Source organism: Nilaparvata lugens, chromosome 6, assembly GCF_014356525.2.
Source record: "Nilaparvata lugens isolate BPH chromosome 6, ASM1435652v1, whole genome shotgun sequence".
Lineage (NCBI taxonomy): Eukaryota > Metazoa > Arthropoda > Insecta > Hemiptera > Delphacidae > Nilaparvata > Nilaparvata lugens.
Genome location: NC_052509.1, coordinates 39,067,486 through 39,086,743, shown reverse-complemented (window position 1 = coordinate 39,086,743; position 19,258 = coordinate 39,067,486). Strand labels below are relative to the sequence as shown.

The 19,258-nt window shown below is 33.9% G+C and overlaps 1 protein-coding gene across 1 annotated transcript in view; it reads left to right on the top strand.

Annotated features, from left to right (window-relative positions):
• Positions 1-13,397, top strand: part of LOC111063399 (mitochondrial-processing peptidase subunit beta) — a 33,282-nt gene extending 19,885 nt beyond the window's left edge. The window contains exons 5-8 of the mRNA XM_039430769.1: positions 8,223-8,404; positions 10,512-10,795; positions 11,906-12,109; positions 13,011-13,397. Of these exons, the coding sequence (XP_039286703.1) occupies positions 8,223-8,404; positions 10,512-10,795; positions 11,906-12,109; positions 13,011-13,151 (811 nt within the window). The 3' untranslated portion in view covers positions 13,152-13,397. The remainder of the gene's footprint in view (positions 1-8,222; positions 8,405-10,511; positions 10,796-11,905; positions 12,110-13,010) is intronic.
• The last annotated feature ends 5,861 nt before the right edge of the window (positions 13,398-19,258 follow it).

Genomic DNA, 19,258 nt, shown 5'->3' with positions numbered 1-19,258 from the left:
AAGAAAATATGAAATATATAACACCAACTCAGCTCTTCTTAGAAGGCAACTTTACTACATTAGCAGTAAATTCATAAATATACTAGAAAGTGAATTTCCACTTAATAATTTCCGAAATAATAAACTCAGAAAAAGAGCCATAGAGGCATGGCTAAACTTGAATTATTTCCAATCGTTGACTTTTATACAATAATCAACTTCATATTATAAATTATATTTTCGAACACTTCATACGCTAGATTCAAGTTTATATATTACATCCCTGATTAAGCTGATTTACGACTCACACTGGCGCACAAGGAATCTTCCTTTTGTCGGTGTTTTTGCCTCACCTACTGTACTTATGCATGTAATCATAAATTGAATTTTCATTTTAAAACTATTGTTTGTAATGTAAAGGATATCATTTCGTTATTATATCTAATTAAATAAAGGTATGTATCTTGGTTTAAGTGCAGTAGCATATATACTTATATTTATTTTTTGTAAAGCTTTTGTGTTTTGTTTTTGGCAAATAAATTCATTCATTCATTCATTCAATTAAGTCTATAAAGAATTTAATTTTGAAATTAGCACTTTCCAATAATAAATACCTAGAAATGTTCACTTGATATTATTTATGTTGAGTTTTACTGGAAATACCAAATAATGTTATTAGAAATTAGACGAAGTAATAATGTTCATGACGAAGAGAAGAGTGGCAGACCGAGCATTGTGAGTGATGAGCTGGTTGCAAATGTCAATAAAATAATTGGGAGATTTTCCCTCATCCACCCTACAGTCCGGACCTGGCACCTAGTGATTTCCACTTATTGCCGAAGATGAAGACGTTGGCTTGCAACACAGCGCTTCGATGACGACACAGATCTCCGCGCGCGCGGGGTGTGCTCACTGGCTGGCGTCACAGACGGCCGAATTCAAAGCTAGTTCACCGATATGACAAATGTCTAAATTTGTTTGGCGATTATATCGAAAATAGTATTTAGTTCCTCTTTCAAAATAAATAAATAAATGTATATAATAATTTTTTTCTGTACTTAGTTTTTTTTATCCAAAAACGTAATCACTTTCTGAATAGCAATCGTATTTCTTAATTTGTCTCATATCGTCCAAATATTATGTAGAATAATTTATGTCCATATTAATTTCCAAACCAAATCATTAATCTTAAAATTACAAATGAAAATAAAACTTGTAAAAATATAATTTGTAAAAATTAGGGCCGGTTTATGAACTCCGGGTTATCTCCAGTCCAGGATTAATAACCGGTTTTTGCGCTGCGGTCTGAAAATCGGCTTTATGAGCTCGGGTCTGGTTGAGCTGAGGCGTAAAAGGCAATTATCGCAGGGATAAACCTGAGGATTAAAAAATTGGGCTTATGAGAACAACGACGGCTTAACCCCGGTCTGAGAGATAATCTCGGTGGGCTTATGTGTCAAAGTCCGAGCTTAAATCAGATAATATTGGGCAGAAAAAAGATGTTTTTAGACTTCAACTTAGACCTGCTAGAGGGTAGGTTTAAGTCCGGGATTAAGCCAATAACTCCTTATTGTTTCGTTTTTGACAAAAAAAAATGTTATATTGGGGATCGTCTTTGAATTCTGAACAATTTCCAATTTCATTACCCTCAAAGACATATTACTTGTTTCACTCATGTCTAACACAATACCATCAGAAAATGCAAAAATGTGGTGTGGCGCACTCACACAACTTTCCTTGCCGTTATGAAAATTGATCACCTGACGCTAGTGTTCCCGCGCATCTCAGGTCTACTATTCAAAGATTTGAGCCAGCTGGTGACAGGGCAATAACGCTTGAGACAAGAGGTTGCTATCTCTTCATAGTGAATCATATAATAGAATCAACAGTTGCCAACAGTTTGCAATAAATTATTGGATAATCACATTTTCTCGAATTTCGAGCTTATTTTTAATTTCAGGTGAAATTAAATTGTAGAGATTCTCATGCTCAATCTTTTCCATTCGAAATTTTTTGTTTAAATTGTATCTGAAGCCTGATAATAGAGAATCTAAAATCAAACTTTGCATAGATGGTGCGGATTTCCTGAAATTTCTACAAATATGGGACTTGTGGCAGTTGATAGAGCTTATCGATGACTATTTTAGGTATAAGTTTAATCAAAAGGAGCCGTTTTTGAGAAAATCGCAAAAAACCTTGTTTTTGACAACATTTTCGACATATTAGCCGCCATCTTGAATCGCATTTGATCGAAATTGTTCGTGTCGGATCCTTATATCGTAAGGACCTTACGTTCCAAATTTCAAGTCATTTCGTTAATTGGGAGATGAGATATCGTGTACACAGACGCACATACACACACACACATATATATATATATATATATATATATATATATATATATATATATACCAATACCCAAAAACCACTTTTTTGGACTCAGGGGACTTTGAAAAGTATAGAAATTTAGAAATTGGGGTACCTTAATTTTTTCGGAAAGCAATACTTTCCTTACCTATCAATGGTAATAGGCAAGGAAAGTAAAAAACAACTAAAATTATTTCCATGATATTCATTATATATTTACTAGAGACACCCTGGGTTGAAGAACTCGCTCATAAAGTTGTATTGATCTCTGAGATCCGCAACTTGTAATATTATACAGATTTGGTGAGAAATATTATGGAAACAGCTGAATATATCTTTTACAAGTATGATATATTAATAATAATAATAATATCGTCATAAGGATCTAGCTTCATTTCGAATCCAACTTGATTTTTCCAAAAGAAGGTGGTCATGTGATACATGATTTCGATACAGAATTTCAAAGCTAGTTCACCGATATGACAAATGTCATATCGTTTGGCGATTTATCGAAAAAAATAGTATTTAGTTCCTCTTTCAAATAAATAAAATAATGTATATAATAATTTTTTCTGTACTTAGTTTTTTATCCAAAAACGTAATCTACTTCTGAATAGCACTCGTATTTCTTAATTTGTCTCATATCGTCCAAATATTATGTAGAATAATTTATGTCCATATTAATTTTCAAACCAAATCATTAATCTTAAAATTACAAATCAAAATAAAACTTAGAAAATTTGTAAAAATTAGGGCCGGTTTATGAGCTCCGGGTTATCTCCAGTCCAGGATTAATAACCGGTTTTTGCGCTGCGGTCTGAAAATCGGCTTTATGAGCTCGGGTCTGGTTGAGCCGAGGCGTAAAAGGCAATTATCGCAGGGATAAACCTGAGGATTAAAAAATTGGGCTTATGAGAACAACGACGGCTTAACCCCGGTCTGAGAGATAATCTCGGTGGGCTTATGTGTCAAAGTCCGAGCTTAAATCAGATAATATTGGGCAGAAAAATGATGTTTTTAGACTTCAACTTAGACCTGCTAGAGGGTAGGTTTAAGTCCGGGATTAAGTCAATAACTCCTTATTGTTTCGTTTTTGACAAAAAAAAATGTTATATTGGGGATCGTCTTTGAATTCTGAACAATTTCCAATTTCATTACCCTCAAAGACATATTACTTGTTTCACTCATGTCTAACACAATATCATCAGAAAATGCAAAAATTTGGTGTGGCGCACTCACACAACTTTCCTTGCCGTTATGAAAATTGATCACCTGACGCTAGTGTTCCCGCGCATCTCAGGTCTACTATTCAAAGATTTGAGCCAGCTGGTGACAGGGCAATAACGCTGGAGACACAAGAGGTATGCTATCTCTTCATAGTGAATCATATAATAGAATCAACAGTTGCCAACAGTTTGCAATTATTGGATAATCACATTTTCTCGAATTTCGAGCTTATTTTTAATTTCAGGTGAAAATGTTACTGAACAATGTTACATAGAGATTCTCATGCTCAATCTTTTCCATTCGAAATTTTTTGTTTAAATTGTATCTGAAGCCTGATAATAGAGAATCTAAAATCAAACTTTGCATAGATGGTGCGGATTTCCTAAAAATTTTTACAGATATGGGACTTGTGGCAGTTGATAGAGCTTATCGATGACTATTTTAGGTATAAGTTTAATCAAAATCGTTGGAGCCGTTTTCGAGAAAATCGCAAAAAAACCTTGTTTTTGACAACATTTTCGACATTTTAGCCGCCATCTTGAATCGCATTTGATCGAAATTGTTCGTGTCGGATCCTTATATCGTAGGACCTTACGTTCCAAATTTCAAGTCATTCCGTTAATTGGGAGATGAGATATCGTGTACACAGACGCACATACACACACACACATATATATATATATATATATATATATATCTATATATATATATATATATATATATATATATATATTTATATATATATTAGGTGTGTGTATATATATACAGACCAATACCCAAAAACCACTTTTTGGGACTCAGGGGACTTTGAAACGTATAGAAATTTAGAAATTGGGGTACCTTAATTTTTTCGGAAAGCAATACTTTCCTCACCTATCAATGGTAATAGGGCAAGGAAAGTAAAAAACAACTGAAATTATTTCCATGATATTCATTATATATTTACTAGAGACACCCTGGGTTGAAGAACTCGCTCATAAACTGTTGTATTGATCTCTGAGATCCGCAACTTGTAATTATACAGATTTGATGAGAATTATTATGGAAACAGCTGAATATATCTTTTACAAGTATGATATATTAATAATAATAATACCGTCATAAGGATCTAGCTTCATTTCGAATCCAACTTGATTTTTTCAAACAGGAAGGTGGTCATGTGATACATGATTTCGATACATAATTTCAAAGGAAAATGAATGGCGAAACCAGCACATTTCAAACCGTTTCAATGATCTCAACATTTGAAGATACTAATGAATTATACAAAAAATTAAAATTAAAATTCATCCATTTGCCATAAAATAATACAGATTGTTAAAATAAATATTCTAACTTACAAAATGGCACTACCGGCAATGAAAACTTGTGCGCTGGCAGTGAGTTCGAACAACTAGGTACAGTAAACATGTTAATAGAAAGAAAAAGAGCTTATTCAAACCACTAGAATAAATAAAATTACGGCAACCAGGTCACATCTCAATACTTACAAACGATAAGACAAAGTAACAAAATTACAAGCAAATGACAAACTCAAAAAGACCAATACAAGGAAGCCATAATTTTTTTTAAATTTATAACACAAGAATGAAACACTACATAATGAATATAGATAATTTAAAATAAACATTTATCCTAATCCAATCCAATATAAGATTCATTATGGATTTTGTAGTTGTATGAAATGAAATGAATGAGTGAGTACCTATACATTGAATAATCAAGTGTTAGTGAAAACTAATAGGAGCTTCTACTCACAAATTAAAAAATCTGGTGTGGTACACTCACACAACTTCCTTGCTCATATTTGAAACTACGATCAGACTACTGTATATGTGTATACATAATTGTTTTCAAAGTACTTTTTATTTTGTGAATAATTGTGAATTCGATGATTTTTTTAGTCGTCATTTTTTTTAAAGTCGTCAAAACAGCTGCTCTACAGATGAAATATCTCGACTATGTGTTCTTTTTATGAACTGCGCTACCACCTACCTACTCATGCACGAGAAGGAGGTTACTAAGTCCATTTCCCAAGGATGGGGTGGACCCCCCATTGGTTTCCAGAAAGGAGACTCATGCCAGTTGATAGAGCTGATAAATAAATATCCATGGTTAAATTTGAAGAAAATCGTTAAAGCCGTTTTCGAGAAACCGTGAAAAAACATGGATTTTTAGTCATTATCCGCCATTTTTCTCAAGAATATTACGGAGCTCATGGATATTTCCAGAAATGAGACTCATGCCAGTTGATAGTGCTTATGAATATCTATCCATGGTATGAATTTGAAAAAAATCTATAGAGCCGTTTTCGAGAAAACCGTGAAAAACATTGATTTTTTGTCATTATCCGCCATTTTTCTCAAGAATATTATGGAGTTCCTGAAATTTTCTCAGAAATGAGACTCATGTCAGTTGATAGGGCTTATAAATAGCTATCAATGGTATAAATTTGAAAAAATCGTTAGAGCCGTTTTCGAGAAAAACGTGAAAAACATGTTTTTTAGTAATTATCCGCCATTTTTTCCGCCATCTTGAATTGGATTTTATTGAATTTCTTATTATCGGATCCTCATGGTATAAGGACCTTAAGTTAAAATTCAAGTCAATCGGTTGATTAAGAATGGAGTTATCGTGTTCACAGACATACACACATACACACACACACCTACACACACACAGACCAACACCCAAAAATCATTTTTTTTGGACTCAGGGGACCTGAACGTAATAGAAAACATGAAATAGGGTCCTTAATTTTTTTGGAAAGCAATACTTTCCTTACCTTGGTAATAGGGCAAGGAAAGTAAAAATAGCATGCAAATAGTTCCAGCTGACTGATAAATGATAAATCAAAACATTTTTTTCTTATGCACTTTCAATGTTATTTTTATATCCTGAAAAAGGACGAAGGAGTGAGTCAATTTTATTCTCCAACGAACTGACCTGTAAAAAGGTTCAAAGAATTCGTGTTAAAAATTTGAAGATAATTGATCAATTCTCTCTTAAGTTCTTGTTGGACATTCAAACAGACAGAAAACGACTTTGGCCTTCAGTAAGTCGAAAGTGAGAACTTCGCTAACGCTCGTTCAATGACTCATATTCAATATTATGTATCACAATAAGATATTATAAGTTTGTTGCATTATTACAATAAACTAGTTCGCCAGAAAGTGAATAACTATGTAGGTAATAATCTTTTATATTGAAATTACTGTTTAGAAAACGTTATAAAAGTACCTTCTTCTAATAATAGAGGTAATACCTTTTAAGAAGAATACCTTCTTCTTAATACGGTACGGTACTGTATAGGTAACTTCATCGGATGTGCGAACATGTGGATGATTTCAATGTATAAGCTATAAGAAAGTGTGGTATGATTATTGATAGAATTATTGAAATGAAATGAATGAGTGAGTACCTATACATTGAATAATCAAGTGTTAGTGAAAACTAATAGGAGCTTCTACTCACAAATTACAAAAATAGCATGCAAATAGTTCCAGCTGACTGATAAATGATAAATCAAAACACATTTTTTTCTTATGCACTTTCAATGTTATTTTTATATCCTGAAAAAGGACGAAGGAGTGAGTCAATTTTATTCTCCAACGAACTTGACCTGTAAAAAGGTTCAAAGAATTCGTGTTAAAAATTTGAAGATAATTGATCAATTCTCTCTTAAGTTCTTGTTGAACATTCAAACAGACAGAAAACGACTTTGGCCTTCAGTAAGTCGAAAGTGAGAACTTCGCTAACGCTCGTTCAATGACTCATATTCAATATTATGTATCACAATAAGATATTATAAGTTTGTTGCATTATTACAATAAACTAGTTCGCCAGAAAGTGAATAACTATGTAGGTAATAATCTTTTATATTGAAATTACTGTTTAGAAAACGTTATAAAAGTACCTTCTTCTAATAATAGAGGTAATACCTTTATTAAGAAGAATACCTTCTTCTTAATACGGTACGGTACTGTATAGGTAACTTCATCGGATGTGCGAACATGTGGATGATTTCAATGTATAAGCTATAAGAAAGTGTGGTATGGTTATTGATAAAATTATTATTGGTTATTATTATTATAAATAATTATTGATTATTTTATAATTGAAAATGTTAACTATAATATAGTTACAATATTATTGTCCTTGTCGTAGTAAGCGAATAGACGAATGTTCACAGCGAACTTCCAAGTAAGAAGAAAGACAAAGACAAACATAATAGGTGAGAGTGCTTCCAATCACCTGTTGCCAACATTACAACAAAAATTCCCTGTGAATTCTACAGTTGCTCCGTGGTCTAAAGTTGCGCTGGCTCAAAGATAATCCGCGCTTACGCCCTGTCTCATAAGCCCATTTTTCAGTCCTGGACTACGTTACGCCGCGGATTACGGAATCCTAGGACTACGAAATCCCGAGCTCATAAACCAGCCCTTAGAATAAGAAATAAAAAAACAGACAATTCAAATTTAGATAGGTTGGTAATAAGTTTTTTCGAAAACAAGCTTCAATTTTACAGAATATAGAATAAAAACACATAAATGTCATACATTTTGAGCCCGATAATATCACGTTCATAGTTACTGAAGCTTATTAAATTATCGAATTAGAAGGAATGTGAGAGTGTGTTGGTGTTGTAGATCGATCACTCGCCAGGACCTGGTGGAGTACATTAGCAGCTACTACACGCCGAGCCGCATAGTACTGGCTGGAGCTGGCGGAGTTAACCACAATGACCTGGTCAAGCTGGCAGAACAGCACTTTGGCAAAAGCCAGCCCAAGTATGGCGTGCCTGCCGAGCCGGCTGGCTGCCGATACACTGGTAAGCCTCCTATTGCATATTTTAATCACAATTAGAACAAAATGCAGCTGTCCTATGTTATTGACATTGTTTTCAATCGACAACTCTTAATCAATGAATGATATTTGCCAGAGCATACATCACCTAATCAATCAATGACATATGTTATTATAGAGCATACTTGACTGAAAAAGGACAAAATACATAAGTCGTACAAATACAATACATTACCTGTAATCATTATGTAGTCATGAATGTGATGTTTGTTTAAAATAAACTTTATATTTTACTAGCAGGTTAACCCTTAGCTCCACAAGAGTCTATTTGAAAACTTGACGTAATGAAATCTTGAATAATTGAAAATAGTATAACCATCCTCGGTAAATTGTGAATCTATATGCAAAATTTCAAGTTAATCAGTTCAGTATTTCAGACGTGATGATGCTAGCAATTGCTAGTTCTAAGTAATTTCCAAGCAAATGCTAAGATTCGAATCAGCTGTATAATCTTTGTATGACTAGAACTACAGTAACTATATTACCCACAGTATGGCCATTGACTGTCACGCTTCTGATTGGATAGCCGGTCACATGGTACAAATCCGCCATTAAGATTCCAAACAAACTTTTAACTCCTATCTTATAGCATTAGAAATTTGGAACTTATCACTTCTTCTACCGATTGTAAACATATTTTGAACTCACGATGAGTTTGATATATCATTTTCGAAGGGAAATTGATTAGACTTGAATATAGGCAATAAAGAAAATTTTAAAAACACTAATAAAGCTTGAAACATTAATTTTCCTTCCTTCGGACTCATCGCAGACCACTTCTAGAGCTTTTCAACTTATTGGGAACCAGTGATCTAGATGAATATAAGATAAATTTTAATTTTATTATATTTCCTCATCCAATTTATTGGATCGAACTTCAAATAATTCAATTTCAAAATATTTTTGCGGCTCAATTAAATATAACATTTTATGAAATTTTTAACCGTGATTAAGTGCTGATTAAGTAAATCTTGACTTCTATTATTGATTCTCTTCAGTACTGAGTACCCTACCCATAACATGTTCAATAATTGGTCAATAGTTATTGATATAATATGGATTTAGAGTTGCATTCCCACGAGCTTAAAATTTGAAATATCACTAAATGTTAATAATCATGGTTATGTTTATAATAAATGGGCTATGTGTTTTCTTTTTCAATTGCTTACATATTAATTAAAATCATTAAGTAGAACTATTGGCTTTTTCACAGTTTATATCCAATGTTGGGTTTACAATATTTTCGTCAGACTTATTGGCTGTCAACTAATAAAACAAAATATTTGAATGTTATGGAATCTATTGTGATGAGAATTCCATCATATTTCTACAAATAGATATGAGAACTTCATTATTTTTTGTCAATGGAACAAAATTTATTACAATATCATGACATATTTCAAAAGTTTTTTGGAGATTCAGCTTTCAAGTTACGTTACCTACCTTTCATTTTTACTCGCTATTATCTAAGAATCACTATTTCAAGTTCCAAAACTATATTGGGAATATAGAAAAAACCTTAAACAAATTATATCGAAGTTAATAATCACAAAAATATGTTTTAATAAGTAAAGGCAAGCGATTTTACTTATAATTGCCTATAAGCTCCATTGTAAAATTCAAATATTTGGAATCTTCATGGCGGCGGCGGGAAAAAAAATTCCAATGGCCATACTGTGGGTAATATAGTTACTGTAACTAGAACTAGTGACTAGTTGTTAGTCACTAGATTCTAGTTTTTATTCAATCGACCAATTTTGTACTATTTTTTGGTTGCTTATCTTTTGCTTCTTTGGTTCATCAACTGTTATCTTTGTGGAAAATAGATTGGCTATCACTAGTAACCTTATCTCTGTCTCTGTGTTCTTATTTATAGTGGTTTATTGAGATTTGCCGGTGTTGATATAATGTTTGAGGTTATTCAACTGGATATTGTAGAATGTGTTATCACGCTACATTAGATGATTTCTTTATTTATGTATGTTTTAATATATAGATTTATACACTAATTTACATTAAATGACAGTATTGCAACGATGCTTTCTGAAAACAATAATGTAATTTGTGATTAGGATCTGAGGTGCGCATTCGCGACGACTTCATGCCTTTGGCGCACGTGGCGGTAGCAGTGGAGGGGTGCGGCTGGGAGAGCGCCGACAACATCCCTCTGATGGTGGCCAACACCCTCATTGGCGCCTGGGATCGCTCGCAGGGCGGCAGCGCCAACAATGCTTCAAGCATTGCGCGCGCAGCTGCCAGTGAGGGCCTCGCGCACTCCTTCCAGTCCTTCAACACCTGCTACAAGGACACCGGCCTCTGGGGCACCTACTTTGTCTGCGACCGCATGACCATCGAAGTAAGTGTTCTAATAAACAGTGCAATTTTACAGTGTTTCCATTCATTTTGGAGCTCCACAATATCGAAATTGATTTTTATTTATTTAATGACATCACTTACATAACAAAATACAAGTGACTTACCAATAAATAAAATAAATGACACTGTAAAAAATGTTTGCTGAATTTCAGTCGCGACAAGCTGGAAACTGTGTACGACCCCATGTTGTAAAGCTTTGCCACTACTCAGTCTTGTATTTTGCTTTATTCTCCCTTTGTTTCCAGATGAATATATATTTTCATTAATATACGTCCTCTATTTCCTAATAATTCACTTATAGTAGGTCATTTGAATAAAAGCCAACAATATTGTTAGATCTATGTTATTTTCAAGCAAATGATAGGATTCCAGTCAGCTATTATAATCTTATTTGTATAGATATAACTAGAGTAACTATATAACCATTATAGTTATAACCATTGGTTACTATACTTAGAACCAATGACTAGTTGCTAGTCACTAGATTCTAGTTTTTACTCAATCGACCCAATGTATCCTCGTACTAATCTTACAAACTTTTGGTCATATTATTGTCTTTAATTCTAAATCATAATTTTTAATATTAGTGCTAGCCTACTTGTATTTTCCCTCTATTTTTGTGTTACATTTTATTTAGTTTTTCCTCTGGTTGTCCATCATGCGGACGTGATTTATTCACTTACATGATAGATTATTTCGGCGTTTATAGATGATACACTACAGATGTAGGTATTTAAAGGAGACGCTATGATTATTTATTTTAACTACTGTATTTAGCATTCCATAGTTAATATTAAGTGTTCTTCTTCAATCTCCATGATTAGCCCCCTCCTCTTCCTCTCGCTTTCATCCTTCTCCATAGCCTCCATTATGTGTACCATCCACAATTCGTAGTAAACGTCAACTACGAATTATAGATGCTCTGCTGTATTATTTTTTATTTTGTTCACATATTCCGATAAGTTAATCTATGTTATTTTAACATTCTCGATTGTGTAATTACCATTCTATTTTTATTGTTTATTGTTGTAGGTGCACAAGTTGTCTGTATTGTTTGTATAATAGTTTGTTGGGAACTTGTGTTGTGTAGGATATGTTGGGTGAAATACACGACGAGTGGATGAAGCTGTGCACGAGTGTGACCGAGGCTGAGGTGGCCAGGGCCAAGAACCTGCTCAAGACCAACATGCTGCTGCAGCTGGACGGCACCACGCCCATCTGCGAGGACATTGGCCGCCAGATCCTCTGCTACGGACGCCGCATTCCCATCCACGAGTTGGAGGCTAGGATTGATGTCAGTACACTGCACACTCACACTCTCTATTATTATTAACATAATTAATGTCCTCTAATAATAATTACAATTATATTTGTATTGAAGAACTCAGTTCTATGTAGCTCTCTAGTTGGGAAAAAGAACAGTCAAAGAGATGAAATTTTATCCTTTTTCGGAAATGATTTGAAACAATAATTCTAGAACTCCAACATGGGAGCCTGATGTAATGCATTTGTTTCAATTCAAATAACTATATGCAGAGCTCTCAACAACAAACATGATATTTCCCATCACTGGTTGTAGCATGCTTTTGGATCAGCCAGGATCCATTTTCTACTGTTTTCTGAAAGGTTAATGATTTCTGTTTATCTGTCATGTTTGAAAGCAAGTATTGAGACGTTAGGTATAGTGTTCAACACAGAGTTAAAAATACAAGAGCTTTTCAATATAATAACCAGTGTAATACTAGTAATATCTCTATGTGGCGTAAATACACATTCTTGAAGTAAAACTTCAATTAGAGTTGATTTATAAAGGTAGAACCTACTAATCCACTAAACACTACTGCTTAATCTCAACTATCAATAATAATAATTATAAATCCTGATATCAGAAACCACTAGCTCAGGTAAGCATTATCGATTATGATGATTTGTTCAATATTGATTAAATATCTAATCGTAAGAATTTTTGAATGAGAGTTAATAAATAAATGGGAGTTAATTTATAGTGGCAGAACCTTTAATAAAGCAAAAGAGATGGAGCGAAGAAAGAAATCTAAATTAATAGCTGATAGGCAGACAAATGAAATACCACTAATAAAATTCAAAATAAATGGTTCATTATTTCACTAATGTTGTTTCACTCTGGAATCTGTTAGGACTGATGATGTGAAGATGTTGTGATTTGCTTGTTTTAGGCGGTGACGGCGAGCAATGTGCACGAAGTGTGCATGAAGTACATCTACGACCGGTGCCCCGCCGTCGCAGCCATTGGACCCATTGAGCAGTTGCCCGACTACAACAGGATTCGCTCCCGCATGTACTGGCTTAGGCTCTAATCACACATTCATCTTGTACAAAGCTCTATCAAATTATCCTAGTTCAATAACCGTACTGTATTAAATCAGAAACATGAAAATATTCATCGATTGCTTTCATTTTTTCTAAATTCCTGCTGCATTTCAAGTAGAATAGTAGTCAATAATATTGATTATCTTTACTCGTAAATTTCACGAAATATTGTGTCATTTTGTGTTGAGTTGTACAATAGAATTGTTAAATAAAGTTATTCTATGTTCACTGTTTTTTAATGAGCATTCAATTGTGAAATCCCGTCTATAATTGATAAATGTGACAAATGTTATCTGATAAAGATAACTCATGACATAGAAAAAGTTAATCTATGCTCTTTCGATTGTGGAATAGCGTTTTTAATAGAAATACTATCAAGCAATAATTACACTTGCTTCTTATTACATACAGTATACTTTCTTGGAACGTGCAATGATTCACAAGTGGGATAATGAATGAATGTAGTAATAAAGTAGTGTATTCACCGAAATGACGGAGTGATGTAAAAAATTTTGGTTTTGCATGTCATCTTTTTACGAATGATAGCCCAAATTGTAAATAATGATTTTAATTATATTATTTTTAAAGTCATTTATTTTTTTAATGATAATTTACAATCAATAAGTAAATAATTAATATAACTTTTGCTTGACGAAAGTAGCTATGTGAATCATTTTCATCATAACTTATAGTTCTTAATGGTAATTTGTGACTCAGCCTCAAGTTTTCTCAAGTGTTGATTTCACCATTCAAAACAAAGATTTTCTTTACACCACTCTGTCGTTTCGTGAACGGTGAATACACTTACTTTACTTTACTTTCGCTGGCTCTACAGTCCGGTGTGGACCTTGGCCTCCCTCACGATTTGCCTCCATGCTTCTCTGTCTCCTGCCTTTCTCCTCCACGACCGCACTCACATGATATGCAAGTCCTCCTCCACATCCCGTAGCCACCTCTTCCTTGGTCTTCCACGCTTTCTAATCCCCATCATTTGTGCGTTCATCAAGTTGTTGGGTAACCTGTCTATTCCCATTCTTGTCACGTGACCAAGCCACCTTATTCTTTGCGCTTTGATGAACCGCACAATATGCGGTCTTCTTCATTCAGGAACATGTTCACCTCTGCGTTACTCCTTGCTCGCCAACCTTCCACTGTTCTCACTGGTCCCAAAACTCTTCTTATAATCTTCCTTTCGAAGATGCGCAGCGACTTCATTAGTCTTAAGTTGGCGAAATACGCTCTATTGGTGAATACACTAGCATGCGACAATAATTTCAATGGAAATCCATCGCAAATCTGTTCAGCTCCGAAGTGAAAATACCTGCAATTTTAGGCCTGTAATACATTAGAACAGTAGTTGCCAACTGGTGGTACGCGGATCCCCTGGGTCCCGGGAGCTGTGCTAGAGTGGTCCGCAACATGCAGTTACTGTAGAATGAAAAATGTATTTCATATATCTTATGATAACATATCATTCTCTTCCTGCTTGTGCAGAGCTATAATGGATGTAAACTTCAGCTAATTCTAGCTTCTTCCCGTGTAGTACACTTGAAAGACCAACACTCAGTTTTAAATTTCCAGTTCATACTCAAATTCATTTTTTTCAAATAGATTGCTATACAGGGCTGGGCAATGAAGTATGCAGGAATTGGGATAGCTGCTACATACTCATTTTTCAACGGAACTCAAATTATTTTTTCACAGTATGTACTTTGGATGTTGCCATTTTTATAATTAGGGAGGAAAAAATTGTAGTTTAGTTGATTATGTTCGAAAATAAAATCTGTTAAATGGCGTCCGTTTTTATCCATACAGTTTTGTAGACATTGTGAGAAGCTGTCCATACTCCTCTGAAGCGTTGCACGTGTTATCGATCGAATTTCTTGTGTCACTCAGGGCTTCAAGTGTACGTGTTCTTCATGTATGGAAATACATTTTATTAGCTAGCAAATAAAGAAAATAGTCACAAGGTCCGGTAACCGAAGATTCCATTCCACATTTCCACAGAAAGAGATGAGGCGTCCTGGGAAGGTGTGTCTTAAAAATTCTATAGTTTTTCTGGATGACATGTTGGAAACATTCAATATTGTGGGGTAATCTCAATTACGGCAGAAAAAATCACACAGCATTACTAGATAAAATAAAAATCTGAATTAGCTGTGGCGTTTTATTGACGAAGGCCCATCATGATGTTTCGATTAAAGCCTCATCAAATCGTTAATTACTTGATATTGCTACAAAAACAGCAATTACAAACAAAAACACCCAATCTTTCACCACCAAGGTTCCCTCCATTGCAGAAAATTATGGCAAGATTATTTCCTGCACGGCACTCTCACCAACTTCTTACAACGTCTACAGGAGTGTTTCGGCAAAAACGGCGCCATCTCGTACATAATTAATTTTACTAATATTTTTATTAAAATGGCATCATTTGAGGTTCAAACTAGATAAAAAATTTGATTTTGTTCAAAAATGAGTTTGCTATAACAATTCCAAATCCTCCATATTTCATTGTCAGACAAATATTTTAAGCATTACCTTAAATAAAAATTCAATAATAATTAAACTATGACTGAATTAAAAATTTTAAGCTCAATAATAGTTTTCGAGTAATGAATATGCCAAAATATTGTTGCCAAATACCAAAACTTTAAAAATACTCGTAATTTGGATTGTCAAGGAATTGAAATTAAAAAGTACCAGTCATGTACCGGTATTACATTAGCATCCATATAATATGTTTCTAATCACATTTTGATAAGGGGGTCACTTTTTAATTTCAGGATTCATAGGTGTCCTTGTCACAACAGAGGCTGGATAAGGGGATTTTCGAGAAAATTTTGTTGGGAACCTCATTGATGTTTCATTGAGGGTGTCATAATAGCCTACACTTGCCTTTTAAGAGAAGTTAAGGCTCTTTAAGAGAAGCTGAGGCTCCTAAGAATAAAAATAATTTTGTTAAAACATATATATTCAGGGCTACTTAATTTCTTATTTGTAAAATTGCACCAAGCACCATAAATATATACTGTAGTAACCCTTTTGGGGATATTTTAATATAAAATAAAAATACAAATTAAAATAAACTAGTTCCGATGCTTACATCATTTTCAAGTTTAAAAACTACAAATCTACAATGAGCCTTAATTTTTATAATACAATGCATTGTTGGAGAATTATATGCCCTGAAAGAGCAAATAATTGGATAAAAACCTGTTATTTTAACAGTTTCTCACTTTCAAGAGCGAATATCGCGAAAGCTGTTGAAAATATTACAAAACCCCACTGGACAAAAAATGTAGATAATTTTTCAAGCTTCATTTTTAAATAGTCATCTCGATTGAACGCATGTTTCCCAAGATATAAGCGTAAAAGAAAAAAGCTATAACATACAACTCATAAACCACCCTCATTCCTTTAGCACAAGGGCCGGGTAGGGATGAGGACTTTTCATATGTTCTCCTAACTAGTCCCAACAAAGTTGCAAAGACAAAAATTTTGTTCAAAACATTCCCTCCAAACTACTTTGTCAATTGGTCAGTTCTGGAGATTTCACACAACACTAAAGCTGCTGCAACAGTCGTAGGGAAATGCTTTAACTTGTGAATCATTCATCAAATTGAGGAGAATTCAATGCTCTATTAGCTCATAATATCAGTATGGATTTTTTCAATTCGGTTTCAAAAAGTTATAAGAGTACAAATAGCAAAAAATTGGAGGCAAAAGTGTTTTTTTTTTCAAAAGTGTCACACCTTCAAGATTGGATATATCGAGAACTATAACCTTTACCACCTCTCTACCCTAAACAGAACTCCGTGGTCAAAAATTGTCTTTCAAAATTTTCCCTCTACACCCTTTTTTGAGAATTTATTCATTGCCTTAGATACTGTCGTAATATTAATCGAATCAAAAATGTATTGTCATATAAGTAATCTCAAGTTCTTGAAAATAGGATAATATTGCTGATATTCAAACGTTAATATACTATAATGTATTTCAATTTTTGGCTGAATATGAAATGTAATGTATATATTTGGTTAGTTGAAACCCGGTTAAATTTTATTTAACTTATTAATTACACGAGAATCAATCAGAGAAGGTTTTTTGAAAAGACGGCTTATCTGATTGGTTCTTGTGGAATTAATCATGGTTAAAATTCAACCGGCTTTTGTGCAACTGGCACAAATTGAACAAAATGCACATAACAATATTCACTTACGTCTATGAAGGACTGATAATAGTTATTTGTTTATCTAGAGTGAAAAGTGCTGTTTTTTCTACCTGAGGGAAAAGTTTGAAGCCCGAGGCGAAGCCGAGGGCAACAATTTTCCTTAGGGAGAAAAAATATTTTTCCTCCACCTACTGGCTAAAGTACTTACTTTACTCCCTGAAACATAATACTAAAGTGTCACTTTTTCGCTCTCGGTAGTAAAAAACAGAAAAACTCCCTAGGGAGTAAAAGTGACTCCATTTAAATAACATGGGAAGCATCTCTATTTTAAAAACTTACATTATAATAGGTTAGAAGGTCTAAGCTCAGAAGAGAAAGCATAAAGAGGTGTCTGTCATTGAGTCAACTGAATTCAATACCACAACCAGAGATTTGATCAACTCATGAAATATATGTTTGTATGATATCATATTCTTAATATTAGTAGACGATAGAAATTTATACAATTTTTAAAATATCTTATTCTATTCAAAATACCAGCCAACAAATATTTTTGATCTGCAATTCAAATCTGAACCGCGTGATCTGGAGTCAGCCATTTTTGGTAGACACCCAGCTGATATAATTGTTACAACTTTTGCTAGATAGCGCAATCGGCAGTGTCAATCAGATCCAGATGGCCGGTTTTTAGGTTTTAGATTTTAGGTTATGTTGTTAGGAAACATTGTCACCAATATGTAAGTTATTAAAATGATTTTATTTGCAGTTTCTATAAAAAAATGTAGATGGAGGAAAAATGTTGTGTACATCACGAGTGAAAAATACTTTTTCTCCCTCAGGAAAATTGTTGCCCTCGGCTTCGCCTCGGGCTTCAAACTTTTCCCTCTGGGAGAAAAAGTCGTACTTTTGACTCTAGATATACAAATAACTATTTCACTCTTGATACACACAACATTTTTCCTCCACCTGCATTTTTATAAAAACGGCAAATAAAATAATTTTCAAAAACGTATGTGACCAAACAATGTGTTACAACATAATCTAAACAGTAAACAGCTGGGCTGGCAATCACAGTTCTCCGCCGACAACGCTATCTGTCGGCAAAAGTTGTAACAACAATGGCTGCCACAACTACAACTATTATGAAGTTCCCGTTTCAAATTTGATTAGTTAATGAGGAATATTTCTCTCCCTGTGGGAAAAAGTTTGAAGCCCGAGGGGAAGCCGAGGTCAACAATTTTCCTGAGGGAGAAAAGGTATTTTCCTACAGTTACATTGAAAAGTGGCCATTGCTGCACTGATTACAGAACGCAAAGAATCACTTTTCCGCTCTAGTGTGGGAAAATTTTTTTCTGCACTCCAGATTTGCAACATGGCAACACAAAATACTTAGTAGGTTATATGGAGAACAGTGCAGCAAAATCAAAATGAAGTTGGTAACGGTGACTGGGCTGCTATAGTGAGCAGAGGTGCACATCATAATAATAACGAAGGACAATGAGGACGTTATTAATTATATATTATAACAGAGGACAATGAGGACAGCGACAGCCACCACATTCAGCACACAGCCACCTCTTCATTCAAACACTACTACATTATTCAATTTGACAATAAATTAAGGTTTTTATTAATAATAAAATTACACAGAAAAACATTTGATAGATTTCAGGCAATTTTACCCATAATTACCCACTTTTCATATTCAATGGTAACTGTAGGAAAAATTTAATGTGAAATATGTGCGCAAAGTTCCTCTGCTGCACTCAACAAACGTTTCTTTCGGTGCAGCAAACTGTTACTTTGCGCACTAGTTGCACAAATAACTATTTTCGCTTGTGATGTACACAACATTTTTCCTCCATCTACATTTTTTAATAGAAACTGCAAATCAAATTATTTTAATAACTCACGTTATTG